This window comes from Somniosus microcephalus, chromosome 3 (assembly GCF_052327205.1).
Source record: "Somniosus microcephalus isolate GS21.2 chromosome 3, FLI_Smic_1.0, whole genome shotgun sequence".
Taxonomy (NCBI): Eukaryota; Metazoa; Chordata; class Chondrichthyes; order Squaliformes; family Somniosidae; genus Somniosus; species Somniosus microcephalus.
The window spans coordinates 361,371,560-361,399,198 of NC_140989.1; the positions used below are offsets into that span (position 1 = coordinate 361,371,560).

Here is a 27,639-nt window from a genome sequence, read left to right on the forward strand (position 1 = left end):
ACATCTGCTCATGACTGCAGTTTACAGCCCTGACGAATATAATTCAGACGGCACAAACAGACCCTTTGGAAAATAGCGACCGAGCTCGATCTCCACACACCTTGTATTGATTTTTATTGTGAATTCTGCAAAGGGCATTTCTCGGCCTTGATCTTGCAACATAATTTGCCTTGCTGCTGGCTGTGGGTGTGAGACTGTATGGAGGGGGTGGTGTGCGTGTGTCCCATTAATATTGGTCTGACTGGCAACAAACTTCATTAATCATGCTCTGCAACTGGGGGCGGGCGGGCGGGCAGACAGTATGTGATGTGATGTCCTCCCAGCATGTGTTAATTTTTTTTTAAAGTTGTGGTTTGTCTAATAAAAGTTAACTAATGGTCACTTTGAAGCATAGTTTTTTCAAACTGGGATTCTTGGTTGCCAAGGAGTTTGTGAGGAAATCCTGGGAGGGGGTGGTGGCGGGCGGGTGGCGGAGGTCATCAGATTTTAGTATTTGTTGGCCGACGAGCATTGTTGAATACCAATAATAGCAGACCCGCTGTCTGCAATGATAGCACAGTTCTCTGAAGTTGAACTGATGCCAATAATTTCATTTGCATCAAAGGGGCCTCTGGCAGTGTATCAATAATTGCACGGTGTCCCTGGGAGTGTATATCTATACTTGTAAGGAGTCCCCAGACAGGAAAAAAGAACATTTGAAAAACCATGGCTTTAAAAGCAATCAGAAAATCTTTTGGATTACAGTGTAGTTTTTTTTCCCCCCCCCTCCATTTCACGTCCTAACCGGGACTACCGGTGACTGAATCGCAAAATGTTCTGGAACAGAAAGAAACCATTTGTCCCATTACCTCTGTGCTGGTGTGTTTTTGTCCCTCATAAATCACCTCGTCAAAAACCACTGCCGCGCTCGCTCTCCGCACTCTTTTTAATACTCCTCGTTTTCAAACGATTAATTCCCTTGTAAAAGAATTACGAAAAGACGGACCTGCGAGCTGGATGGGCAGGAAAAGACCAGCTGGTCCATCCAGCCTGCCCCACACCACACGCCACGCTGACTGGAGCATCCTGACCAGACACCTCCCCTCCTCCCTGCCCCTTCCTGCCCAGCAACCGTGTCATTTACAGACTCTGCTTCTGCGCCGGTTCGTGCCGGAGAATTGCACCTTTTAACCACCCTCTTGTCTAAAGAGTTGATGTCGAGCCCTCCCTTTCATTCTTCAACTAAGTCGAGTGCTGCCCTCGTCAAAACGCCATTTTAGCGGACCGCATTCCCTGCCTGCGCCCGTTCCCCCTATCGAAACGGCAATGATGAGACGACGCTGAGCAAGACAAGAGGCCGTTCAGCCCGTCGAGCCCGCTCCGCCAAGAGTCCACCAGGTGCGATGGTTCTACCACCGACCTCATCTCCACCCCCGTCAACACTTCCACTCGTTGATTAAGGGGCATTCCAGCTCCTTTTACAGCAGCGCTAAGTGGGGTCCACCCCTGACGGTCATTAGACTCCAGAAAACCCCCTTTAACAGCACAAAACGGCAGGAGCCAGCTCCCAGACACTGGCCTTCCGAAATCCCCAAATTAACAGCACAAAATCAAAAAGCGGCTTCAGCGACTTGGCCTCTTCCCTCCTGCAGAAAAGCAGCGCCGTTCCCAAGCTAGCGGGATTGATGGTTTAACTGCTCCTCTGTTGAAGGAAAATGAAGTTCTTGCAGAGGGAGCAGCCTTCGATTTGCAGCTTTCCTTTCCCCCCCGGCTCTGCACTGGGGGAACGGCCAGCCGATTATTTGCCGTTCAGTTTGCAAGCTGCACTTATAATCAGCACTCTCTTTATAAAAAAAAATTACAAATCTCAAACAAGTTCATTACTCGTGACATAAGGTTCCTTCAAGGCGCAGATTAGAAGCAGGGAGCTGCATTCTTGAAGTGAGTAGCAGGGGGGGGATAAAAAAGGCACTCGGTAGACTAATCTCTCCACGTTCACAGTTAATGGCTACAGCAGAATTGATATTAGCATTTTGACTATTCAGACTCCCATTAGAGAAGAGAGGGGGGAAAAAAAGCCTGTAATGCCACATCTAAGTATCTTCCACCTGCTAGGAAGGTCACAGTGGCTAGAAAACTAGACAGAAAGAGGATATTAAGATGGATTAGGCTAATTAATCTTCGGCTGACAGTAGCCTGGGTAGACTTTTTCTAATCATTCTTGCAGGTACAAAGCACTGTTTAAAATCACCCTGTTTATATTTGCATAAAGTGCCTCGTTACTAGAACTGGTTATATTAACATTGATCAGATAAAGGCATGTGTGGAAGGGGGCGGGGAGGGGAGGGAGGCAGGCTGCAGCACTTACTAAATTGCACTGTTCTGAAATACAGCAGGGTTTCCTCTGCTTAATTCGCTCTTGCATTAACTATACATTAGAGCACAGAATTGATTAACTGATTAAATTGATTCAATTGAATTACTTTCTGACAGGATTTTAATGGTCTCCAGTTGTTTGTTTTTCCTGTTGTGTCGTTTTTAAAAAAAAAAACTTGCTCACTTAAGTCCTTCCTGGCCAACCCGGCGATTTGCGAAGCTTTCTCACAAATCTGCTTTTATTGAGGGAAAACAACCGAAAGAGCCCAGACTGTGTCTGAGGGTAACCTGTGACCTTTTGCCATCTCCAGTGTAAAACAAGAGGATGTCCAGATTTTAAACAACGATTGACCTGTTCTATTGGAGATGTCAAACAGGATTCACTGTGTGTGCGCACGTGTGTCTGTTTGTGTGTGCATGTGTGTGTGTGTGTGTGTGTGTGTATCTCTGGTTCTCGTTTCTCTCTCTCACTCAGAATTTGTGTGCATGTGTCTGTATCTCTCTATCTATCCCTCTCTGCCAATCCATCTGTTTATCTCTCGCATCTGTTTCACTGCATCTCCTTATCTCTCCCTCTGTCACTCTCTGTTTATCTCTCCTTGTCTCTGTGTATCTCTCTCTGTATTTATCTGTTTATTTCCCTATATCACTCCTTCCCTCTCTATATCGCTCTCTAAATCTTGCCATTTATCTCTCTATCTATCTTATTACATCTCTCTCTTCATATATCTTTGTGTCTCTTCTGCACAATCCACCCCCTCCCACCGGATCTTTTCATCTGTTTAGTCTACCACCCTCCTCTCATGCAATAAAGGTCACAACCTCACACATATCATCAACCTGCTAGCTTTTGTAGGGAAACTGGACAAAATGGCCTTTTTCTCCAGATTTCTCTGTCATAGTTAAACTAGTTCTTGATTTCAGAGGGCTCACGCATTTGACGAGCCGGACACCTCGAGCACAATGTGGATAGATTTAGATAAACGTTCACAGCACAGCACAGACCCAGGCCATCCAGCCCAACAGGTCCATGACTGAAATAGAAACAAAAAAATACTCAGCAGGTCAGGCAGCATCTGTGGAGAGAGAAACAGAGTTAACCTTTCAGGTCGACCTTTCGTCAGAACCTTCGTCGTCCGTGACTACGTACGTGCTCCACACGAGCCTCCTCCCACCTTACTTCACCTCGCCCTATCAGCATATCCTTTTAGTCCTTTCGCCCTCGTGCTTATTTAGTTTCTCCTTAAATGCATCTATGCTATTCGCCTCAACCACTTCTTGTGGTAGCGAGTTCCACATTCTCACCACTGTAAAAATGTCTTAACACTATAAAATATAGCGCGATATAATATGTGCGAAAATTTATCGATCCTTTGTTTCGTTAAGGCTGCATTTCTCCTCCTCACACAGACTTTTTTCCGCAACAAATATGAGAGGGAAAATATCAGCTGTGCTTTGTGGTGTTACAGGGTAGCGGCCATCTGTGTGTATTGATAGGTAGCTGAGAAAGGCTAGACTCCAGCAGGAATGTATGGCAGTGTAAAATAATTAAAATACTCCTGGCTCATTTGATCAGTCACAACCCATTTACCGGTGAGCACAGGTGCACAGCACAACACCACTCCCAAGTTGTCGCTAATTGGCACCAAATGGGCAACCTCGCTCCGACTGGCCGCAGGATGGCGGTTGTGGGGTGAGGTTCAGGCTGAGGACACTGAGAGTAAAGGCAGCTTTACTTTGTACCCAGTTGGATCGCACTCTGACCTGAGAGTGCCCAAAGTGGAAAGTGTTCAAAATCCGTGTACTCATTTATAAGTCCCTCCCGCCCCACCCCAAGGTCTCGCTGCATCTTTACTTGGCCGACTCGCAATCTATGCTGCTCCAGCTCTGAGTTGGGAACTGCGCACCAACCCTCCCCCCACCCCTTCCCTCTGCTCCACCTTCAGTGGCTGACCATTCACCCACCGTGCCCCTTCACTGTCTTCTCAAAACCCCTGCTATTTGCCACGTTTCGCTCCACTTTCTAAAGCCTCCTTAAAACCCACCTCTTGGTCCCTGTCTTTGTTCAGCTTCCCTAACTCTTATACCTCGGTGCTTGTTGTCTCTCTTGCCCCCCCCCACCCCCACCCTCCCAGTCCCCTTTTGGGAACTGCCTTGAGGTGTTTCACTACATTAAGCCACTCTGCAAGGGCCCATCATTGCTGTTTCCGGACCAACTTAATCAGCGTAAAAACGCGCAAGACAGAAAAGTAATTTGTCACAGATACAGATTGTATCTCCATTCCTCAGGTCATGCCAGGTGCCTTTAAAGCAACATAGATACAGGAGGAGACCATTCAGCCCCTCAAGCCTGTTCCGCCATTCAATTCGATCCTGGTGGATTTGTATCTCAATTTCATTTACCCGCCTTGGTTGAGCAACACTTAACCCCTTTACCTAACAAAATTCTATCAATCTGAGTTTTGAAATTTTCGATTGACCCCCAGCCTCAACAGCTTTTTGGGGGCGAGAGTTCCAGATTTCCACCACCCTTTGTGTGAAGAGGTGCTTCCTGACATCACCCCTGACCGGCCTGGCTCTAATTTTAAGGTCGTGCTCCCCTGGTCCTGGACTCCCCCACCACCAGAGGCAATAGTTTCAATTGTTACCCTGGCTAGGAGCCTGCACGCCCGCGCGGTTTTCGGCATGTGTTTTTGAAAGTGGCGTAAAACATCCGAGCTGACCGGCCGTGAGGCGATACTGATGAAAGCTGTTTTCCCCTGCAACCCCCCCACCACCCACCCCCCCCCCCCCCCACCCCCAGGCCATCGTGGACACAGTTGACAACCTGCTGAGGGCGGAGGCATTGCAGTCGTGGAAGGACATGAACACGACGGAACAGGCCCACGCGGCCACGCTGCTGCTCGACACGTTGGAAGAAGGCGCCTTCGTTCTGGCCGACAACCTCATCGAGCCGACCACCGTGACGGTGCCCACCGAGAATATAGGTGAGTGCCTCTGCCGTAACGCAGATGGAGATGACGCACAAGGCGGGCGGGGGACGCGAATGGTGAAAGCTCTTCCCGTTTGTAGAAAAGAAAGAATTTGTGTTTATGTAGCGGCCTTTCACAGCCTCCGAACGTCCCAAAGCGCTCTTCAGCCAATGAAGCACTTTTTGAAGTGTGACGTAGGAGAAACAGCAGCCGATTTGCGCACAGCAAGATCTCACAATTAGCTACGTGATAATGACTGGACTCGATGGGCCGAATGGCCTCCTACTGTGCCAATATTACCCTATGACTAATCTGTTTTAGCCATGGTGGTTGAGGGATAAATATTGGCCAGGACCCCGGGGAGAACTCCTCTTTGAAATAATTCCATGGTTGATCCTCTATGCCCACCCGAGAGGGAAGATGGAGCCTCGCTTTAACATCTCATCTGAAAGCCGCCCCCTTTCCCATCATGCCGCAGAGCTCCCTCCCTCAGTGCTGCACTGGGAGTGTCCGCCTGGATTGTGTGCTCAGGTTTCTGCAGTGGGACTTGCTTCTGACCTGAGGGGCGAGGGTGCTACCCACTGAGCCACTGGCTGACACCGTCAATCCAGTACAGTGCCACAGTCAGACCAAGGTGAGGCCGTTGCCTCGCCTGTCTTTTGTCAAAAAGGGGAGCAAATGTCAACATTCCCTTTCTATGGCGAGGAAATGTGATGCTAGGCAGCCCTTTCCTGAGCTGAGCAAGCTGCAGGTCGAAGAGGAGTCAGCTGTTCAAGGCTGGCCGTGAAAAGGACACGGTCTTTGGGACTTGCGCAGGAAAAGGTTTCAATCCAAGCCAACATCTCGAGGCACAGGCACGGGGCAGCAGATGCTCAGATCTCGCCTTGCGATCTGCAGATCACGGCAAATTACGCTTCCAAACAACAAGCCCTTGCACCCAATAGGATCGCAGAAAGTTTCTTTCCAAGCGTGAGTAAACATTCTCTCCATCTGATCGTTCCTTGGAAACAGACACTGTTCAAAGTATGTGTACGAAGCCCAAGTGGCAGTAAAGTGGCCTGTAATTGCTTCAGTGTTGGTTATTGCCCAGTGTGTACCAGCAGGGTCGCACTGCCTGATAAGACAGTATAGCACTGACCCATTCGCCTCTTTAGTAGGACATTAAATGTGTGGTGGGAGCGCAAGTTTCTGTCCCATAACAATGGCTTTATTTCATATCTGTGCATAAAACTCCTGTTCCTATGTTCTGGACAACTGTTCAGCCCCTCGAACCTGTTCCGCCATTCAGTTAGATCACGGATGATCTGTACCTCAACTTCATTCACACTCCTTGGTTCAGTAGCCCTTACTACCTACCCTTGCCCCCTTGCCTAACAAAAGTCTATCAATCTCAGTTTTGACATTTTTAATTGACCTCCAGCCTCAACAGCTTTTTGTGGGGGTGAGTTTTTCACATTTCCACTACCCTTAGTGTGAAGAAGCGCTTCCTGACATCATCCCCCGAATGGACTCATTTTAAGGTCACACCCCCTTGTTCTGGACTGCCCCTACCAGAGGAAATAGTTTCTCTCTTATCTACCCTATCAACTCCTTCAATCATCTTAAACACAATTGGACCCGGGCTCCCAGTAGCTGAGTTGTTAAAGAGAGTGGGGTTAGAATTGTCGTGGGGATTCTCCCGACCTCCTTCGACGGAAGACTGCCGGAAAACCCTGGGGAAATGGCGGATACGGGCGTCTCCCTCGGGTTTCCGACCCATCTTCCACCGAAGTTGCGGCAGGAAATTGGGAGAGCACCTGTGGAAACTCTACCCCCGTGTGCAGGTGAGCCACACTGACCACAACGTCCCCCGGGGTTGACTCCTGCGCTGAAGTTAGGTGGCATTTGAGGAGCTGCAATTGGCCTCGACACTCCCAGGTGGGGGGAGGGGGCGAGGGCAAGGGAAGAGAAGCAGCAAGGAATCACCACTTCCAATCACTATTCAGGTAACCCTTTGCTGGAAGGTGAGGACAGAATCAAAACCCCAGCTGTGATGCCCCATGCAGGTGAATAGCCTGCCGGCTCAACACGTGAACAATGGCCTCTCGGGCAAGGTACCCGAGTGTCTGTACCCAATGTGAGTCCGTGCTTTCAAGAGGGAAGGAGATAATTAGTGGGATGGAGTGGGGTGGGGAGGGAAAGGATCACACACAGTGTTTGGCATAAAATTAAACTTTATATTTGGCTTTCCTTTAAAGGCGGCACATCTGCTGATACAATTACAGGCTTGGTACAGTGCTGGCTGCAAACCATGCCTGTCAAACTGCAATCAGATGTGTCTTTTGACCAGTTTCCATTAGAATGGAGAGGCAACTGGTTCTAAGTGCCCCTGCTGTGTATTATCCACGGAGGAACTTTAACACACATGCTTAGATTTTCCAATCCTTATTGGGTTATGGGTGGCATTAAACTAACACTGATTGGAAAATCTAGGCCAGAAAGTATTAAAAAAAACTCTCCAGAATTTAAATGTGACTGTTCAATATTGGAATATGTTTAAAATGTATGGCCTAGAAATTCAGTGGAGGCCCAAACAGGGCGCCAAGCTCGCCTGGGCGCCGGAATTACCGCTCCGATCGAAGCCGTTGCGCCCGCCGGAAATTAAGCTTGAGTGCCCCAAGAGGGACGCGGGGCGCTGCTCGAGGCGCCCCGCGTCCCTATTGGGGCGCTGAAACTGAATATCGCAGCGCAACGTGCCGCAGCGCCACACGCTGCGGCACGGCGCGCTGCGGTACTGCAGGCCTTCCTCCCCTTCTTAAGGGGGAGGGGCCTGCACCAGCGCGATGACCGATCGTGAGTGCCGGCAAAAGAGCCCGGCACCGAGGAGAAGTGCCGGGCTCTCGGGACACAGCCGGCATTGCCTGGGGGGGGGGGGTGGGATCAGGAGGCCGGGGACGGAGGTGCTGGCAGGCGGCCACCGAAAAAATGGCCGCCCAGCACCTCCACCTTAATTTGCGCCACTACCGCCACAGGTAGGCCCCGTGAACCGGGCGCGATTTGCGAACGGCGTTACAGAGGCGGGCGCTACCAAATATCGCGATCGGGGCGGTAGCGGGGCGCTGCGCACACCGATGACATCATCGGTGGCGGCGCAGCGCTACAGGCTAACGCCGCCATTAGCGCCCCGCTAAATATCGCGGGAGGCGTGGCCAGTGGCGCTAAAGCCACTGAGTGCCCTCTTTAGGCACTAACTGGTGGCGCAGCCCACCGAATTTCTAGGCCTATATGTCTCCCCTTCAGGGGCCCCTCTCTTGAAGGTGCAGACGTATCCTGGGCTCATCCCCCTCAGTTGTCTTGTCCAGCTGGCAGGAGTTGGATATATTTCTTACGGCTAAAGGGATCAAGGGATATGGGGAGAAAGCAGGGACAGTGCACTGAATTTGGATGATCAGCCATGATTTCATTGAATGGCGGAGCGGGCTCGAGGGGCCGAATGGCCTACTCCTGCTCCTATCTTCTATGTTTCTATGTTTCCCTGTGTGAGCCTCATTAGTGGGTTTTTTTTTATTGGTGGAGTGGAGGGTGGGAGGTACCGCAGCCTGGGCCAATCGCGTGCACACTTCTAGCGAGGCTCACTGCATTATGGGGATTGGCTCCTATTGACGACGAAGGAAAGGGTCGGTCGTGTGTCCAAGAGGTGCTGGGGCAGTAAGTTTGGTGAGTTGCTGCAATGCATCCTGTAGATAGTACATACTGAAGCCACAGTACATTGGTGGTGAAGGGGCTGAGATGTTTGAGTCCAGTGGCAGGGGGCTTTGATCATACAGCCTGCTCGGCCCTGGATGGTGTCGAGCTTCTTGAGTGTTGTTGCAGCTGCACCAATCCAGGCGAGTGGGGAGTATTCCATCGCACTCTGGACTTGAGCCTTGCAGACTGTGCAGAATCTTTCAGGGGTCAGCTGGTGAGCGACGCAGCCTCTAGCCTGCCCTTGCAGCCATATTCTTGATGACAGCTGATCCACTTAAGCTTCTGGTTTATGTTGATGGTGAGGCCTCGGCGATGGTGGTGCCATTAAAGGGTCAGGGGCAGATAGTTGAGCCTTTTTTTTCCTGTTGGAGACGGTCATTGTAATGCGAATGTTACCTGCCACTTGTCACCCCAAGTCCGGATGTTGTCCATATCCTGTTGTGGGTTGGCATGGGCTGCTTCATTAGCAGAGGAGTTTTGAAGGGTGCTGAACACTGTAGAACTGTCACTCCTGACAGCGGGAAGGTCATTGATGAGGCAGTTGAAGATACTTGGATGGAGAACGCTGCCCTGAGGAGCTCCAGTTGTGACGTCCTGGGGGAACGATGATTGACCTCCATCTTCCTATGTGTCCGGTGTCACTCCAGCTTATTGAAGGGTTTTCCCATTGACCCCAATTGACCTCAGTTTTGTTCCTCGGTGGCACACTTGGCCCGACGCTGCCTCGATGTCGAGGGCAACTAATCTCGCCTCGCCTCTCGGGCAGTCCTGTGTGGATCAAGGCTGTGATGAGGTCTGGAGCCGAGTGGTGAGCAAGTTATTGGTGAGCAGGGGACGCTATTGATGACTCCTTCCATCACTTTAACCGATGATTGGGCCGAGGCTGATCGGGTGCTAAGTGGCCAGCTTAGGTTTCTGCTGTTTTATTGTGGATGGGACATACTGGGCTGTCTTCCACATTGTCGGATAGATGCCAGTGCTATAGCTGTACTGGAATAGATCGGAATGAGAAGCCAAGCAGGTTTTAAATAGTTTCTTTTTAGATGACAAATTCTTTGATACGGGATAATCGAGGGAGAATCCACATCCGAAACGCAGCAGGGAGATCTCACCCGTCGGCTATTTCTGGCCGAATAGTAAATGCATTTTAAAAGAACCTAGTTACAGACTCTCTGGGGGGGAGGAAACAATACGAGAACTCTCCCATTTAGGGTGTCAGTGACAAATGGTACCGAGAGGAAATCTGTCTCCATTGTGTTCACCAATTGCGTTCAAACTGCAAAATATATTTATATAATGAATGGCATTGTTTTTTTTTGTCTGGTAGACTTGCAGATGTATTTTGCTTGTAATTAAATACAGTGCTGCAGGGCAGAAATTGCACAGTTCCACTGCCGTGAGTGCAATACAGAGCGGATAAGGTGGCGTGGTGGCTGTGTTAATGGATTTGTAATCCAGAGGCCCTGGACTAATAATCCAGCAGAACATGAGTTCATATTCCACCCTGGCAGTTTGAGAATTTGAATTTCGTTTTTAAAAAAATCTGGAACTAAAGAGTTGGTATCAGCAAAAACATAGAAACATAGAAGATAGGAGTAGGAGTAGGCCATTCGGCCCCTCCAGCCTGCTCCGCCATTCAATGAGATCATGGCTGATCATCCAAACTCAGTACCCTGTCCCTGCTTTCTCCCCATATCTCCCTTTAGCCTTAAGAAATATATCTAACTCCTTCTTGAATATATTTAATGAATTGACCTCAACTGCCTTCTGTGGTAAAGAATTCCACAGGTTCACCACTCTCTGGGTGAAGAAATTCCTCCTCATCTCTGTCCTAAATGGCTTACCCCTTATCCTTAGACTGTGACCCCTGGTTCTGGACTCCCCGGCCATCGGGAACATCCTTCCTGCATCTAGTCTGTCTAGTCCTGTTAGAATTTTATAAGTGACCATGAAGCTGTCGGGATTGCCGGTAAAAACCCCAACTGGTTCACCGATGTCCTTTAGAGAAGGAAACCTGCCGTCCCTACCCGGCCTGAAGCTCCAGGCGCCCCCCAGTCCCGCGCCAGGCCTGTGCTGCCCCTCTGCCGTGGCCTCGAAAGCCCACCCAGTTGCGTCAAACAGCAAAAAGGCTCACCGCCACCTTCTCGGGGTAACCAGGAGCGGGCACTTGCCAGCGACGTTCACGTCATGAGAATTCATTAAAAAAAAAATAATAATTACGGGGCAGATGACCCGGCTGCTGCTGTTGTCGTGCCCTGTCTGCAACTGGCACTCGCTGACTGAGGAGCCTCGAGATTGCTGCTCGTGTAATTGAGCCACCCGGTTAAAGGAACGACACACGAGTCTGTTTTAGTTAACGCACCAAAGCCGAACTTGCGGCACTGGCGGGGGGGGGGGGGGCCTGTGGCGATGCCCGTGCCAAACTTTTAGTGGATCGATCGACCAAAATGGGAATGGCACTGCTGCCCCGAAGCCAGCACCAGTTGCCCGATCCGTGTACAGAACGATACTGCACAGAAGGAGGCCATTCGGCCCATCGTGTCGGTGCCGGCTCGTTGACAGAGCTCTCCAATTTGCCCCAATCCCTTGCTCCTTCCCCATAGCCCGGCAAATGTTTCCGCTTCAAGTATTTATCCAATTCCCATTTGAAAGTTACTATTGAATCTGCTTCCACCGCCCTGTCAGGCAGTGCATTCCAGATGCGCAAAAAAATAAAAAATCTCTTTGTCATGAATCTTATCATTCAGATGAAGAAATGACTCATGAAATAACACTGGGCGGCCAGCTGGTGGCGGCGTCCAAGGAGTATAAATACTCGGGCGTGGGCCCAGCTTGCCCAGGACGTTTTTGTAACTAGGAACTAGTGATGTAACTAGAATCTCATGGTTGTGAAACAGTTGATTAAAGCCTTGTTTTATACTCAACCAAGTGCTTAGTGAGTTTTCTTACATCACTCTTCATCTCCCCTCTGGTTCTTTTGCCAATTATCTTAGCTTGTATGTGTCCTCTGGTTGCCGACCCTCCTGAGAGTGGAAGCAGTTTCCCCCTATTTACTCCCATCAGAACCCCTCATCACCAGTGCATCGAAGCACAAGGTAAGTTGGGCTTCCCCAATGGCTCGGGATAAGACGTGGCGTAACGCGACCGCACAGACCCTAAAGTTCCAGGCGCGACCCCGAGTCTTTGCTGGGCAGCCGGGGTTAGCAGTTGGGGTCGTTGCCGTTATCTGCAGTGCCCCTGAGACGGGGGAAGAGGGGGAAACAAATCCGCCAGGACTCGTGCTCCTGATCGCGTCGCGGCTGGAAAAGTGCGCGCGCGCGCGCGGATGTTGGTGGCGAGCGGGGTCTGCTTTTGGAATGAGGGATCTCTGCTTTCAGCAATGACTCATAGGTACCATGCTCCTGTGATCTGAAAAAGGAGCCCTGAGCTCCCATCTGTTGCGAATTTCCAACCAGTTTCTCTCCCCATGATAGGATAGTCTGTCGAGGCTCGCACTCCATCAAGATGCCAGAGGATACTTAGTGACAACTGAACCATACCCTGCGCCACCCCCGCCCCCACCCCCACACACAATGGTTGGGCACCTTTGGGAGAAGAGGGAGACAAGACAAACTATAACGAGCATACTTCCACCCATTAATTGTAAGACTTTAAGCTCATAGAAGGTACCCATTAATCGGGTTGATAACAAAGTGGACAGGACAGTTTTTGATGTAAGAAAACTACTAGGCACTTGGTCGGAGTATTAAACAAGGCTTTAATCAACTGTTTTACAACATGGAGGTCTAGTTGTGTCCTTCACTAGTTCCTGTTAAAGAATGTCCTGAGCAAGCTGGGCCCGTGCCCGAGTATTTATACTCTCCCTGGACAGCGCCACCAGCAGGCCGCCCAGTATTATTTCATAAGCCATTTCCCATGATGACAAGTTTCATGTCAGTTCTTGTATTGAAGAAGTGGCCATGCTAAAACTCGCTGCGGTAAATCGCTCTTCCCCAGAATTTACTGAGCACCACTTTATGGACCTGCCAGAGAAGGTGGAGAGGAGATTTGATAGAGGTGTTCAAAATCATGTGGGGTCTGGACAGAGTAGATAAAAACTGTTCCCATTGACAGAAGTGTTGAGAACCAGAGGACGCAGATTCAAGGTGATTGGCAAAAGATCCAAAGACGACATGAGGAAAACTTTTTTACGCAGCGAGTGATTAGGATCTGGAATGCACTACCTGAAAGAGTGGTGGAGGCAGATTCGTTCGTGGCTTTCAAAAGGGAATTGGATAAGTACCTCAAGGAAAAGAATTTTCAGTGCTATTGGGAAAAGGCAGGGAGTGGGACTAGCTGATGTGCTCTTCTAGAAAGCCAGCCCGGGCCGAATGGTCGCCTCCTGTACTGTAACTATTCTATAATTCTATGCCGATACAGCCCCAAACCCGTGATCTCTACCATCTAAAAGGCAGCAGGCGCATGGGAACACCATCATTTACAAATTCCCCTCCAAGTCACATACCACCCTGACTTGGACATATATCGCTGTTCCTTCATCGTTGCTGGGCCAAAATCCTGGAACTCCCTCCCTAACAGCACTGTGGGAGTACCTTCACCACACGGACTGCAGCGGTTCAAGAAGGCGGCTCACCACCACCTTCTCAAGGGCAATTAGGGATGGGCAATAAATGCTGGCCTTGCCAGCGATGCCCACATCCCATGAATGAATAAATAAAAAAAAATTCCTTTCGAGAGGAAAGGAGGGTGACAGCAGAATAAGGATTTTTCAGCTCATGATGCTTTTGTAATTTGAGTGCAGAGTTTTAAATAAACTGCTCTTTGCCTTCTGTCGCCCCTTCCTCTCCTTGATGCGGCTGATCCAGTCCTGGAGGTTGGTGTGCTGAGTACCGAGGGCCAGGTGAAGGACCTGAAGTTTCCCCAGGGCTACATGGGCGGAAACTCGATCCACCTGTCAGGCAACACTCTCAAGCAAAACAGTCGGACCGGTAAGTGGCAGGGACAAGAGTAGTAGGAATCTTCCTCCAGTAAGGATTCTCTTCTTTCTCTGTAATGATGTGACGGTAAGGACTGCTCCAGATATTCTGGGTTAACTGCGGGTTTCTTTATTAGCTGCATGACGAATAGGTGGCCCATGAATCTTGACAAAGTGCACCTGTGTTCTGCGCGGGTATAAAAGGGAATGTTTTTGTCGTTTTTTTTAAATGAGATTTTTTTTTCTCCTATTATCCACCGCCCCCCCACCACCCCCCCCCCCAATCCCCTTTCCCGCTTTGTGTAGCAAAGCTGGTTTTCACCCTGTATAAAAGCTTGGGGCAATTTCTGACCACGGAGAACGCGACAATCAAACTAGCGGGCGACGGGAGTGGACGGAATTACTCTATCGCGGTGAACTCCCACATCATCGCCGCATCCATCAACAAGGAGTCCAGCCGCATCTACGTGACCGAGCCCGTGGTCTTTACCCTGGAGCACATCGACGTAAGTTTGCCTTTACCCCGCCGTCTGCCCACTCGGAGCGACATAAAGCTCCTAAAATTCGACATTGGCGAATAACGGGAAGAGCGGCCGCCTTCTCCATTTGTCACAGAAAGGGTTAATTCGGTCTCGGGATTTACCGGACCAGCGCAGTGCTCCAGCGGGTAGCACTCTCGCCTCTGAGGTCAGAAGGTGGTGCGTTCAAGTCCCATTCCAGGGACTTGAGCACATAAACTCAGGCTGACACTCCCAGTGCAGTGCTGAGGGAGTGCCGCACTGCCGGAGGTGCCGTCTTTCAACTGCGACGTTAAACCGAGGCCCCTTCTGCTCTCTCAGGTGGATGTAAAAGATCCCATGGCCCTATTTCGAAGAAGAGCAGGGTGTTCTCCCCAGAGTCCTGGCCAATATTTATCCCTCAATCAACGTAACAAAAACAGATTATCCGGTCATTATCACAGTGCTGTTTGTGGGAGCCTGCTGTGCGCAAATTGGCTGCTGCGTTTCCCACATTACAACAGTGACTTACACTCCAAAAGTACTTCATTGGCTGTAAAGCACTTTGGGACGTCTGGTGGTCGTGAAAGGCGCTATAGAAATGCAAGTCTTTCTTTACCACTCTTAATGAAACCGACTGACTGATGATTTAGGTGATGACCACTTCGCATAGTTTAAATTACATTTGAACTTTGGTGCTCCCCATGCTTAGACTTAATGAATGTTTGACATTTTCTCTCTTTTTTTCATCCGCCCCCCCCCCCCACCACCACCACCTCTCTCCCCTTTCAACTTGTTCCAGCCGGACAACTACTTCAACGCAAACTGCTCATTCTGGAGCTACTCTGAGCGTACTATGATGGGCTTCTGGTCCACCCAGGGCTGCAAGCTGATCGACACCAACAGGACTCACACCAAGTGCGAGTGCAGGCACCTGACCAACTTTGCGATCATCATGGCCCACAAGAACATCGAGGTGAGTTGCCAGTGCGCTCCCGGGACTCATTCTGTGCACACGCGGGGCGCCATAAGTACAGGCAGGATAAGAAGGCTGTGTTGCCTGCCCGGTGCCAGGGTTTAGGATATCTCCTCGCGGCTGGAGAAGAACTTGGAGTGGGAGGGGGAGGATCCAGTTGTCGCGGTCCATGAAGGAACCAGCGACATAGGTAAAACTAACAATGAGGTTCTGCTAGGGAGTTTGAGGAGCCAGGGTCCAAATTAATAAGCAGAACCACAAGGGTAATAATCTCTGGATTACTATCTGATCCATGTGCAAATTGGCATAGGGTCAAGCAGATCAAAGAGTTAAATGCGTGGCTCAAAGAGTGATGTGGCAAAAAGGGGTTTCAATTCATGGGGCACTGGGGAAAGAGGGAGCTGTTCCGCCGGGACGGGCTCCACTTAAACCGGGCTGGGACCAGCGTCCTGGTGAATCAAATAACTAGGGCTATAGATAGGGCTTTAAACTAAAAAAGGTGGGGGGGAGGGCTCAGGTGAGAGAAATCTAAAGAGAAAGGACAAGGCAATAGAGCAGTGTAGTGATTTGGGTAAAAATAAGCAGACTGTGACAGGAAGGGACAGAGTTTAATGGTAGCAGTGCAGCAGAGAATAAGGTCAAAGCAGGGAATAATGGTAAAAAATTTAAATTAAAGGCTCTTTATCTGAATGCACGAAGCATTCATAACAAGATAGATGAACTAGTGGCACAAATAGAGATAAATGGGTTTGATCTAATAGCTATTACAGAGACATAGGTTGCAAGGTGGCCAAGGTTGGGAACTAAATGTTCCAGGGTACTTGACATTTTGAAAAGACAGGCAGAATGGAAAAGGAAGGGGAGTAGTCCTGATAATAAAGGATGACATAAGGACAGTGGCGCAAAAGGATCTCGGCTCAGAAGATCAGGAAGTAAAATCAGTATGGTTGGAAATAAGGAATAACAAGGGGCAGAAAACACTGGTGGGAGTAGTATATAGGCCCCCTAACAGTAGCTATACCGTTGGACAGAATATTAATCAAGAAATAGTAGGAGCTTGTAACAAAGGTAATGCAATAACCTTGGGGGACTTTTAAGCTTCATATAGACTGGACAAATCAAATTGGCAAAGGTAGTCTGGAGGACGAGTTCATGGAATGCATTCGGGACAGTTTCTTAGAACAATATGTCATGGAACCAAGAACAGAAAATGCTGGAAATGCTCAGCAAGTCAGGCAGCATCTGTGGTGAGAGAAACAGAGTTAACGTTTCAGGTCGATGACCCTTCGTCAGAACTGGAAAAAGCTGGAGATGGAACAGGCTTTTAAGCAAGTGCAGGGGCAGGGAAAGGGGGGAGGGGAGGAAAGAACAAAAGGGAAGGTCTGTGATAGGATGGAAGGCGGGAGAGATTAAGAGGTGGTGCGAGGCAAAAGGAAATGGTAATGGGACAAGTTAAGAAACAAAAGATGGCTCTAGATAAAGTGTAAATAACATTGGCAGAATGAAAGACAGCTGCATGTGGGAGAGAGAAAAAAAATTAAATAAATAAATTTTTAAAAATGAATGGAAAAAAAAAAGATAGGGGCCGAGGTTATGGCCTGAAATTGTTGAACTCTATGTTGAGTCCAGAAGACTGTAAAGTGCCTAATTGAAAGATGCGGTGCTGTTCCTCGAGCTTACGTTGAGCTTCATTGGAACAGTGCAAGAGGCCGAGGACGGAGAGGTCTGAGTGGGAATGGAGCGGAGAATTAAAGTGACAGGCGACCGGAAGCTCGGGGTCCCCCTTATGGACTGAACGGAGGTGTTCCGCAAAGCGGTCACCCAATCTGCGTTTGGTCTCCCCAATATAGAGGAGACCACATCGTGAGCAGCAAATACAGTATACTAAATTGCAAGAAGTATGAGTAAATCGCTGTTTCCATCCTATCACAGACCTTCCCTTTTGTTCTTTCCTCCCCTTCCCCCTTTCCCTGCCCCTGCAGTTGCTTATAAACCTGTTCGATCTCCAGCTTTTTCCAGTTCTGACGAAGGGTCATCGACCTGAAACGTTGACTCTGTTTCTCTCTCCACAGATGCTGCCTGACCTGCTGAGTTTTTCCAGCATTTTCTGTTTTTATTTCAGATTTCCAGCATCCACTGTATTTTGCTTTCGTATGTCATGGAACCAACCAGGGAACAGGCTATTTTAGATCTTGTATTGTGTAATGAGACAGGGTTAATTAGCAATCTCATAGTAAAGGATCCTCTGGGGCAGAGTGATCATAATATGATAGAATTTCACATTAATTTTGAGAGTGACTTTCCTAAGTCCGAAACTAGAGTCTTAAACTTAAATAAAGTCAATTACATAGGTATGAGGGGCGAGTTGGCTAAGGTAGATTGGAAAAATAGCTTAAAAGGTATGGCGGTAGATAAGCAGTGGCTAGCATTTAAAGAAAATATTTCATAATTCGCAACAAAAATACATTCCATTGAAAAACAAAAACTCCACAGGAAAAGTGATCCAACCATGGCTAACTAAAGAAGTTAAGAATAGCATTAGATTGAAAGAAGAAGCTTATAATGTTGCAAAGAATAATAGTAAGGCTGAGGATTGGGAGAGTTTCAGATTAAAAGGGAAAAAATAGAATGAGAGAAAACTAGCAAGAAATATAAAAGCAGATTGTAAGAGTTTCTACAAGTATGTAAAAAGAAAAAGAGTAGCAAAAGTAAATGTTGGTCCCTTAGAGGCTGAGACCGGAGAAATTCTTATCGGGAATAAGGAAATGGCAGAAACGTTAAACAAATATTTTGTATCTGTCTTCACAGTAGAAGACACAAAAAGCATACCAAAAATGGTGGGGAACCAAGGGTCTAATGAGGGTGAGGAACTTAACGTAATCAATATAAGTCGAGAAAAAGTCCTAGAGAAACTAATGGGACTAAAAGCCGACAAATCCCCTGGACCTGATGGCCTACATCCTAGGGTTCTAAAAGAGATGGCTGAAGAGATAGTGGATGCATTGGTTTTGATCTTCCAAAATTCCCTAGATTCTGGAATGGTCCCAGCGGATTGGAAGGTCGCAAATGTAACACCGCTATTCAAGAAAGGAGGGAGAGAAAAAACAGGGAACTACAGGCCAGTTAGCCTGACATCAGTCATCGGGAAAATGCTGGAATCCATTGTTAAGGAAGTGGTATCAGGGCACTTAGAAAATCATAACATGATTAGGCAGAGTCAACATGGTTTTATGAAAGGGAAATCATGTTTGACAAATTTATTAGAGTTTTTTGAGGATGTAACTAGCAGGGTAGATAAAGGGGAACCAGTGGATGTAGTATATTTGGATTTCCAAAAGGCATTCGATAAGGTGCCACATAAAAGGTTATTACACAAGATTAGGGGTCATGGGGTTGGGGGTAATTTAGTCGCATGGATAGAGGATTGGTTAACAGACAGAAACCAGAGACTAGGAATAAATGGATCTTTTTCAGGTTGGCAGGCTGTAACTAGTGGGGTGCTGCAAGGATCAGTGTTGGGGCCTCACCTATTTATAATCTATATTAATGACCCCTTGATGAAGGGACCGAGTGTAATGTATCCAAGTTTGCTGATGATACAAAGCTAGGTGGGACAGTAAGCTGTGAGGAGAACACAAAGGCCTAGAAATTCAGTTGGCTGCGCCAGCCGTTAGCGCCTTAGGAGGAGTAGATCTCGAGCGCTAGGCGCTTAGCGCCCGGGCGCAGCGCGATCTGCGCCTCGCCCCAACTTCAGTAGACATTTAGCGCCGGCGCAAAGTCATTGCGCGCGCTCATCTGCGCGCGCAGATCATGACGTCATTTCGTCGTGCAACGCCCTTTGTGCACCCGGAACCGGAACTTCACTCGCGCCGCCCCATTGTGCGCCTGGCGGCCCGAACGACTGTGAAGTGGAACGGTACACAGCCGAGGCGGGCCGCGGGGAGCGCAAATTAAAGGGCACTCCTGCAGTAGAAAAGGCAGCCGTTTTGCAACACTCCTTCTTTGGGAGGAGGAGGAGGAGGAGGAGGAGGAGGAGGAGGAGACATAACAAACTGATGGAGAGAAGCCCTCCACAAATACACTAGTCTCGGCCTTTCAAAAAAACAAATCCACCCTCCCCCTTTAAGAGCTCACCGGAGCCAGAGTGTCTGCCGGCAATCAGCAGCTCACCACACCTGCCCTGCGCCCAACTTCCGGTGTTAGCGCCCCGGGCTGCCGGCTTAGCGCCTAATGATAGTCGTGCATCACCTGTTTTAGCGCAGCAGCAACCTCTTAGGGCGATGCAACTGAATATCGGCGAAGGGGGCTCGACTTTGCGCCGGGCGCAAACTTTAGCGGCCGCCCGACTTTACCGCCCCAACGACTGCAGAAACCTACCGTCCTATTTTTCTGAAGCACATCAAAGCAATTTTGATAGAGGAGTTAGGGAGAAACTGTTCCCAGTGGAGGGAGGGTCAGTAACCAGAGGGCACAGATTTAAGATGATTGGCAAAAGTACCAGAGGGGGAGATGAGGAGATGTTGGCCTAGAAATTCATTAAGGCGCTGCCAGCTTTGCGCCCAGTTAACGCCTAAAGAGTGATTTTGCGCCAGAAATGAGTTTGCGCAGATATTCAGCGCAGCGGTATTGGCGGCGGTAGCAGTTAGCGCTGCGCCGGCACCGATGACGTCATCGGTGTGCGCAGTGCCCCGGTTCCGCCCCGAAACCGGCCCGATCCCCATATTTAGTTGCGGCCGCCTCCTCCGAAGCGGCCGCAAACAGCGACCAGAAAACGGGGCCGTCCTGCTGCCTTAGTGGGGCGCTTTAAAGCGGAAGGTGCGGCCGGCCGCTTTTTCGGCGGCCGCCTGCCCGCACCTCCTTCCCCGGCCTCCTCCACACCCCCCCCCCCCCCCCCGCGGCATTGCCGGCTGCTTTCCGCGAGCCCGGCACTTCTCCGTGGTGCCGGGCTCATTTGCCGGCACTATCCAGCGGCGATCTCCCCGTTGCAGGCAGCTCCCCCTTAAGAGAAGGAGGAGGCCTGCAGTACCGCAGCCTGCCGCTCCGCAGCGGCTGGCGCAGCAGCGCCAAGAGCGCTGATATTCAGTGTCAGCGCCCCAAGCGGAGGCGGGCACACCCTGGTATAGCGCCCGGTTCCGAATTGGGGCGCTAACAATGAATATCTGACGATCGCTATAGGCTTCCCGCCCAGCGCTAACTTTTGGGTGCTAGCTAGCTGGCGGGGCCATAGTGAATTTCTAGGCCGTTGTTTTTACGCAGCGAGTTGTTGTGATCTGGAACGCGCTGCCTGAAAGGGTGGTGGAAGCAGATTCAATAGTAACTTTCAAATGGGAATTGGATAAGTAGTTGCAGGGGAAAAATTTGCAGGGCCACGGGGAAAGAGCAGGGGAAGTTGGACTGATTGGATAGTTCTTTCCAAGAGCCGACACAGGCACAGTGGGCCGAATGGCCTCCTCCTGTGCTGTACGATTCTGATTTAATTGAATGATACAAGTGTCAGTTCTGCTTAACGTTGCACCAAAGCCAAAATACGGCGTAGACGGAGGCTATTTGGACCTTGTCTCCAGTGGCAGGCGGGTCGGTAACCGGAGGACACAGATTTTAGTTCATTGGCAAAATAACCAGAGGAGAGATGGGTTACGCAGCGAGTTGTTGTGATCTGGAACACACTGCCTGAAAGGGCGGTGGAAGCAGATTCAACAGTAACTTTCAAAAGGGAATTGGATAATTACTTGAAGGAGAACATTTTTACTGGGCTATGGGGGAAAGAGCAGGGGCAGTGCAACGAGAATCATAGAATGGTTACAGCACAGAAGGGGGCTATTCGGCCCGTCGAGTCCGTGCCGGCTCTCTGCAAGTGGACTTCAGCTAGCCCCACTCCCCCGCCCTTTCCCCGTAGCCCTGCAAATTTTTTCCTTCAGTTGGACAGCTCTTTCAAAGAACTGGCGCAGGCACGATGGGCCGAATGGCCTCACTTTGTGCTGTAAGGTTCTATGATTCAGAGGGGCTTATCGGACGATGGATGGCCGTTGAGCATTTATTTCCGACTGTCGCCGATAGATTAAATTCTCTCTTGTTTTATATTAGTAAGCGAGCGTATCGCAATTGTGTGGGACAGGCTAGGTGGACAAGAGGGTTCTTTTTTCCTGTCCATCGTTTGTCGTATGTGTTCGTTTTTAAACCTGCCCAACCCTTCGCCTGCAGTTCGCCAATGGGATGCACGAGCTGATACTGTCCATCATCACCTGGGTGGGAATCGTCATCTCCCTCGTCTGCCTGGCCATTTGCATCTTCACTTTCTGCTTCTTCCGGGGCCTGCAGAGCGATCGCAACACCATCCACAAGAACCTGTGCATGAATCTATTTGTCGCAGAATTCATCTTCCTCGTAGGCATCGATAAGGTTAACTATGAGGTAAGGGCCCGGCCTGGCTATTGATTTCCTGGCAGTGCAGTTCTTGGGGAGAATTGACTTTGTTCCGAAATGGATGTGAGTTTAAACATGACTCCGGTACATCAAGCTTGACACGCCAGTGTTAAAGGCTTATGATTCAAGCCTTGTTTAGCAGCAGCCATCTTTAACTGTGGTATTGAACAATCAGACGATCATGGGGAGTTCATAAATCAAGGCTGTTTATAGACTTGTGTGCAGCGCATCCCTGCAAGCCACTCAAGGCAGATGATAGGCCAGAGCATCCAGGGTGAAGCTGATTGCATAAAACTGCTGCTGAAAGATTGTTCTTCAGTGCATAAAATTTACAGCACAGAAGCAGGCCATTCGGCCCCACAGGTCCATGCCGGCGTTTATGCTCCACACAAGCCGCTATCCCTCACCTTACTTTATCTCACCCAATCAGCATATCCGTCTATTCCTTTCTCCCGCATGTTCTTATCTAGCTTTCCCTAAAATGCATCTATGCTATTCGCCGCAGCCACTCCCTGTGATAGCGAGTTCCACCCTCTTGAGTAAAGAAGTTTATTCTGAATTCCTTACTGGATTTATTAGTGACTGTCTTATATAGATGGCACCCCCAAGTTTTTAACTTCCATCTGTCTAATACATTCTTCTCCATGTCTAATACAGTCCCTGCCCCCAGCACATTTAAATGTATGGATGTGTCGGGATAGGGAAAGACCAGCTGGTCTATCCCGCCTGTCCTGCACAGTTGCGTTGCCTTGCGCAGCACAACCTAAGACACATCCTAGCCACTTAGGCTCCCTGTAAATCTCCTACAGACATACAGGGGGGGAAAGTGAGGAAACACTTTTTTAAGCAGCGAGTGGCGAGGACCTGGAACTCGCTGCCGAGGGAAGCGGAGACACTCAATGTTTTCAAGGGGAGACTGGATAGGCACTTGAGGGAAATAAACTTGCAGGGCTACGGGGATAGAGCGGGGGAATGGGACTGACTGGATTGCTCTGCAGAGAGCCGGCACGGATTCAATGGGCCGAATGGCCTCCTCCTGTGCCGTTTTGACTCTATGACTAGCTAATGAATTCCTTGTCCTACTCTAACTGATTCTTTCTCAAGACCTCCAGACCTTTGAACTTCTTACTTCTCAGCCTTTCCTTCCTCCTTAAACCCAAGCTTGGCATCACCCGATCATTACTCCCTGCTCTGCCTGACCCGTCTTTCGGATGAGGCCGTCCCGTCTGCCCTCTCAGGTGGACGTAAAAGACCCCACAGCACTATTTCGAAGAAAAACAGGGGCGTTCTCCCCATGCGCCTTGGCCAATATTTATCCCTCAACCTAAACAAAAAACAGATAATTCGGGCATTCTCTCATTGTTGTTTGTGGGGAGCTTTCTGTGCGCGTTTCCTACATTACAACAGTGACGACACTTCACAAAGTACTTCATTGGCTGTAAAGCACTTTGGGACGTCCTGAGGCCGTGAAAGGTGCTATATAAATGCAAGTCTTTCTTTTCAACAAACGGGAAGGGCTTTCACGGTTCAAGTCCCCGCCCGCCTTGTTCTTTCGTTCTTTGTTTCTTTCTTTTGCTCTTTCTTTCTTTTCCGCTTTCCTTTTCTTTCTCTCTCATCTTCTCTCTCTTGTGTGTACCTCCTATTTCAAAATGTGATTCCTCTCGCAGATGCGACACATTTCAATGCTACCGTATGCAGTGCTGTACCATTCCGGCACTGGGGAATAGAAACACCAGGAGCATTACATTTTAGTCAATTTGAATTAAACAGCCCGATATGAAGTTGTTTTGAAGAAAACATCCAAAATTATAGAGTATTTTAATGCTTAATAACTCATCAAATCCTTGATAATTGCCATTCATTTACTTTTCTAATCTCCCGCCTCTTCTCATCAAATATTCATATGTTTCATATAATGATTCCAGAGGTCGCATAGATTAGATGCATATGCTATCTGCATTATGTTTTTTTAATGTAATTACATGGGAAGGTGATGAATTATTTAAAAATTGCAAAATTTTAAATTGGGCTTGTGGTGATTTGTCATTCATATAAATGTCACTGCGGACTTTCGAAAGGCGGATGTCATCATATCAACTTTTAAGAGTAAGAGGTGAAGAACAGATTAAGTTATTAGCATACAGTAAAGTTCCTCGCTGATCTTGTGCTGCAAGTGTGGAAAAATGCACTTGCCATTGATTAAGTAGCTTGACTTCCCTCCCTGGTGAGGACGTCTAGGGGGAAAATTTCGGTCACGCCCCCTTTGGGGCGCTAACTTCGCTGGGGCGCTAAATGTAGTGCCCCGAAAAAGTTAGCGGCCCCCGCGCCGTAAATTGAGTGGTAGCGCCCCAAGCAGGAGGCGGGGTGCTACTGGAAGTGCTCCCCCTCCCTCCCTGGGGCGCTACCATTCAATATCGCGGCGTTCACTCTCTTGATTGAAGGGGAGGGGCCTAGCGCAGCGCGCACCAGGGCTCTGCTGGACCACTGGGGCACGGGGTGCCGGGAAAACACCGATCCCGGCCGGCACCCTGCATAAAGAAGCGGAAGGGGGTCAGGTGCTGGCAACCAGCCCCAAAAAAATGGCCGCCCGGCACTTGCCCTTTAGTTAGCGCCGCCGGGGCCACAAAAACGGCCACCCTGACCCTGTTGGACATACCGTCCGGCGGTAGGTCAGGGGGGCGCGACCGAAGTTTGCGGCCGGGGCGCTGCACACGGCAATGACATCATCGGCGGAGGTGCAGCGTCGCGGGGCGCTACCGGCTACCACCGCCGCTAACCTACCGCTGAATTTCGCGGGAAGCGTTAGTGGCGCCACGCCTGGGCGCTAGGGGCTTTGCGCTCCAATGCGCTAACAGGAGGCGCAAAGCAACCCAATTTCCCCTCACCCTGCCCCCCCCCCACCTGGTGTTTTGCTATTTTGGTGGGGCGGGGCAAGGACAGGGTCAGTGGTGCACCCAGTGGTTGAATAGCTAGCTGACGCCTACTATTTCAGCAAGGTGCCGGCAGACACGTCTGGTGCCCAGGAAGCTGTGCGCCATCGGTTGGGGTGGAGGAGGATTGGGGAGGAACCGCAGGAAATCGAGCATCCTGCATTTTAACCGAGATGATCTACCAAACCTCGCGCCATTCCTCCCACGGTTTTTTAAAGGTGCCTTTCTCTTGTTTCAGATTGCCTGTTCCATATTTGCCGGGTTGCTGCACTTTTTCTTCCTGGCTGCCTTTGCTTGGATGTGCTTAGAAGGCGTTCAGCTCTATCTCATGCTGGTGGAGGTCTTTGAGAGTGAATACTCTCGGAAAAAGTACTTTTACCTCTCCGGCTACCTCATTCCAGCTGTTATCGTGGGAGTCTCGGCGGCTATTGACTATAAGAGCTACGGGACAAAGAAAGCGTAAGTCGATAGCAGGCAGCCCACACATTTCCCGCCGACTGCTCTGTACGGAATACAGTTTAAAAATGAACGTGTTGTACAACTGCCTTTCAGGATAGCATGGTAGGAGGACATTCCTCTTAACAATACATGTTTCGATGTGCAGCCCATTTTATCTGGTGCCTCGTCATTCCCCATCAATTGAATTCCATTTGAAGGACAGCACCTTTTAAGTTCTCCTCAAATCTCGCCAGACATAACTGAGCCACACGGACTAGAAGGTCCCTGTTTCAGTCATTGGTCCGTGCTGAGTTAGGGGCTGGGCAGGGGGCAGTGGTGGTGGGGGGAGACCTTTGTTCCCGGTTACTCATCCCCTGCTTGAAAAGTTGGCACTTGTGGGCAGGATTGGCGCAGGACTGCGATGCCCCTCCATGTCAGATATCCCACATAAGACTCGGTATCTGGACTCGTACATGAAGAACAACTGCCTGATTGAGGTACTGGGCACGCACCAGTAGCTACTCCCTGGTGCACTTCAGTCGCATCCCGGCAAGGAGTCGAGCTCCTCAGGAGATGCGGGGGAACAAAATGGAATGGACCACCTCAGGGTTTTGGGAAATATTTTGACGCCCTCATTGGAATCCCATAGATCCAGTGGGCTAATTGAAGAGTTGTGTTTGACGGAAGTTGACCAGATTGGTAACTCAAAATGTCCCAAGTAAAAAAGTCCTGGAACTCCCCTACCCAACGGCATTGTGGGAGCACCTTCACCACACGGACTGCAGCGGTTCGAGAAGAGGGCCCACCAGCACCTTCTCCCGGGCAACCAGGGGATGGGCAATCACCGCCGGCCTTGCCGGCGACGCCCGCATCCCAAGGACGAATCTAAAGAAGCGATTTTTACTGAGATGTAAATGGAAATTTCTTTAAATGTGGATTTTATGTTCATTGCACGTCTCTCCTCTCATTGCAGCTGCTGGCTGAGAATCGATAATCATTTCATCTGGAGTTTCCTTGGGCCCGTTTGTTTTATCATTTTGGTAAGACGAGTTGGCGATTGCCATTTTGTTTTCTCCTTGCTGTTAATTTTGTTGTTCACAAGTCCGAGAGGCCGGAGATTGGTGTTTTGGGACTTTGCTAACCCAAGCACAATGCCCTTTGTTAGCAGATTTGGATGGAATGGAACTTTCAACACCGAGGGACACAAGGCGTGATTTGCTCGAGTTTACCGGTAGCATGCTGAGTGATACTTCCACTTGCTCTCAAACAGATGTCCCGCCTTCTGCTTCTATTCTGGGTCATTATGTAAATTATAACACAGGCCAGGACAGCTAATGGCACCAAGATCCTATTTTTAAAGGAGTAATTCCCACAGTGCAGATATATTTTGGGGATAATAAATGAGAAGTTGTTTCTGCTCTTAGTTTCTTCCCAGTCTCCCTTGAAGGTGGTGGATCGACAGTGCCCGAGGCAGCAGCAGCCTCGGATCAAGTGACCTATCATTAAGTGTGAACATGGATAGTGAGTGCTTGGGTTCCAGGGCATCATGGCTGAGGCAGATCCTATCCTCATAGTGACCTCCACACGCGGGCTCCAGCAGTACAGGAATAATGAGCAGCAACCGTTGCAGTCTGCTACCCTCCTTAGTTTAGGGCTGAACCAACATTTCTATAGCGCCTTTCACGTCTTCAGGACATCCCAAAGAGCTTTACAGTCAATAAAGTACTGTTTTGAAACTTAGTCACTGCAGTAATGTAGGAAACGCAGCAGCCAAATTGCGCACAGCAAGCTCCCACAAACAGCAATGTGACAATGACCAAGTAATCTGGTTTTTATTTAGTGATGTTGGTTGAAGGATAAATATTGGCCAGGACACTGGGGAGAACTCCCCCTGCACTTCTTCCAAATAGTGCTGTGGGATCCACCTGAGAGGGCAGACGAGGCCTGGGTTTAACGTCTCATCCGAAAGACGGCACCTCTGACAGTGCAGCACTTCCTCAGTACTGCACTGGGTGTGTCAGCCTAGACTTTGTGCCCAAGTTTCTGGTGTGGGACTTGAACCCACAACCTTCTGACTCAGGCGAGAGTGCCACCCACTGAGCCAAGACTAACATGGGTACTGAGGCCAACTGCAGCCACCCTACTCAGCTGCCTCTTTCTGTCATAAATAAGCAGTTTGTCAGATTAATGTCCTTGGCCACCAGGACAGAACAGGAACTTGTACCTGACTCCTGCAAACAGAGCCTCGCACCTGAAATTAGGCTAAAAAACCCAAAATGTTCTCTTTTACCAACTGAATCCCATGTAAGTCCTGGTGGTTAGCCTCCCCGCCTGGCTATACCTTCCA

At 49.4% G+C, this 27,639-nt stretch overlaps 1 protein-coding gene across 1 annotated transcript in view; it reads left to right on the plus strand.

The window, feature by feature from the left end:
• Positions 1-27,639, plus strand: part of adgrl2a (adhesion G protein-coupled receptor L2a) — a 777,020-nt gene that overhangs the window by 695,526 nt on the left and 53,855 nt on the right. The window contains exons 11-17 of the mRNA XM_085983501.1: positions 5,159-5,342; positions 13,919-14,041; positions 14,335-14,534; positions 15,328-15,501; positions 21,703-21,912; positions 25,093-25,313; positions 26,266-26,332. Coding sequence (XP_085839627.1) covers positions 5,159-5,342; positions 13,919-14,041; positions 14,335-14,534; positions 15,328-15,501; positions 21,703-21,912; positions 25,093-25,313; positions 26,266-26,332 — 1,179 coding nt within the window. The remainder of the gene's footprint in view (positions 1-5,158; positions 5,343-13,918; positions 14,042-14,334; positions 14,535-15,327; positions 15,502-21,702; positions 21,913-25,092; positions 25,314-26,265; positions 26,333-27,639) is intronic.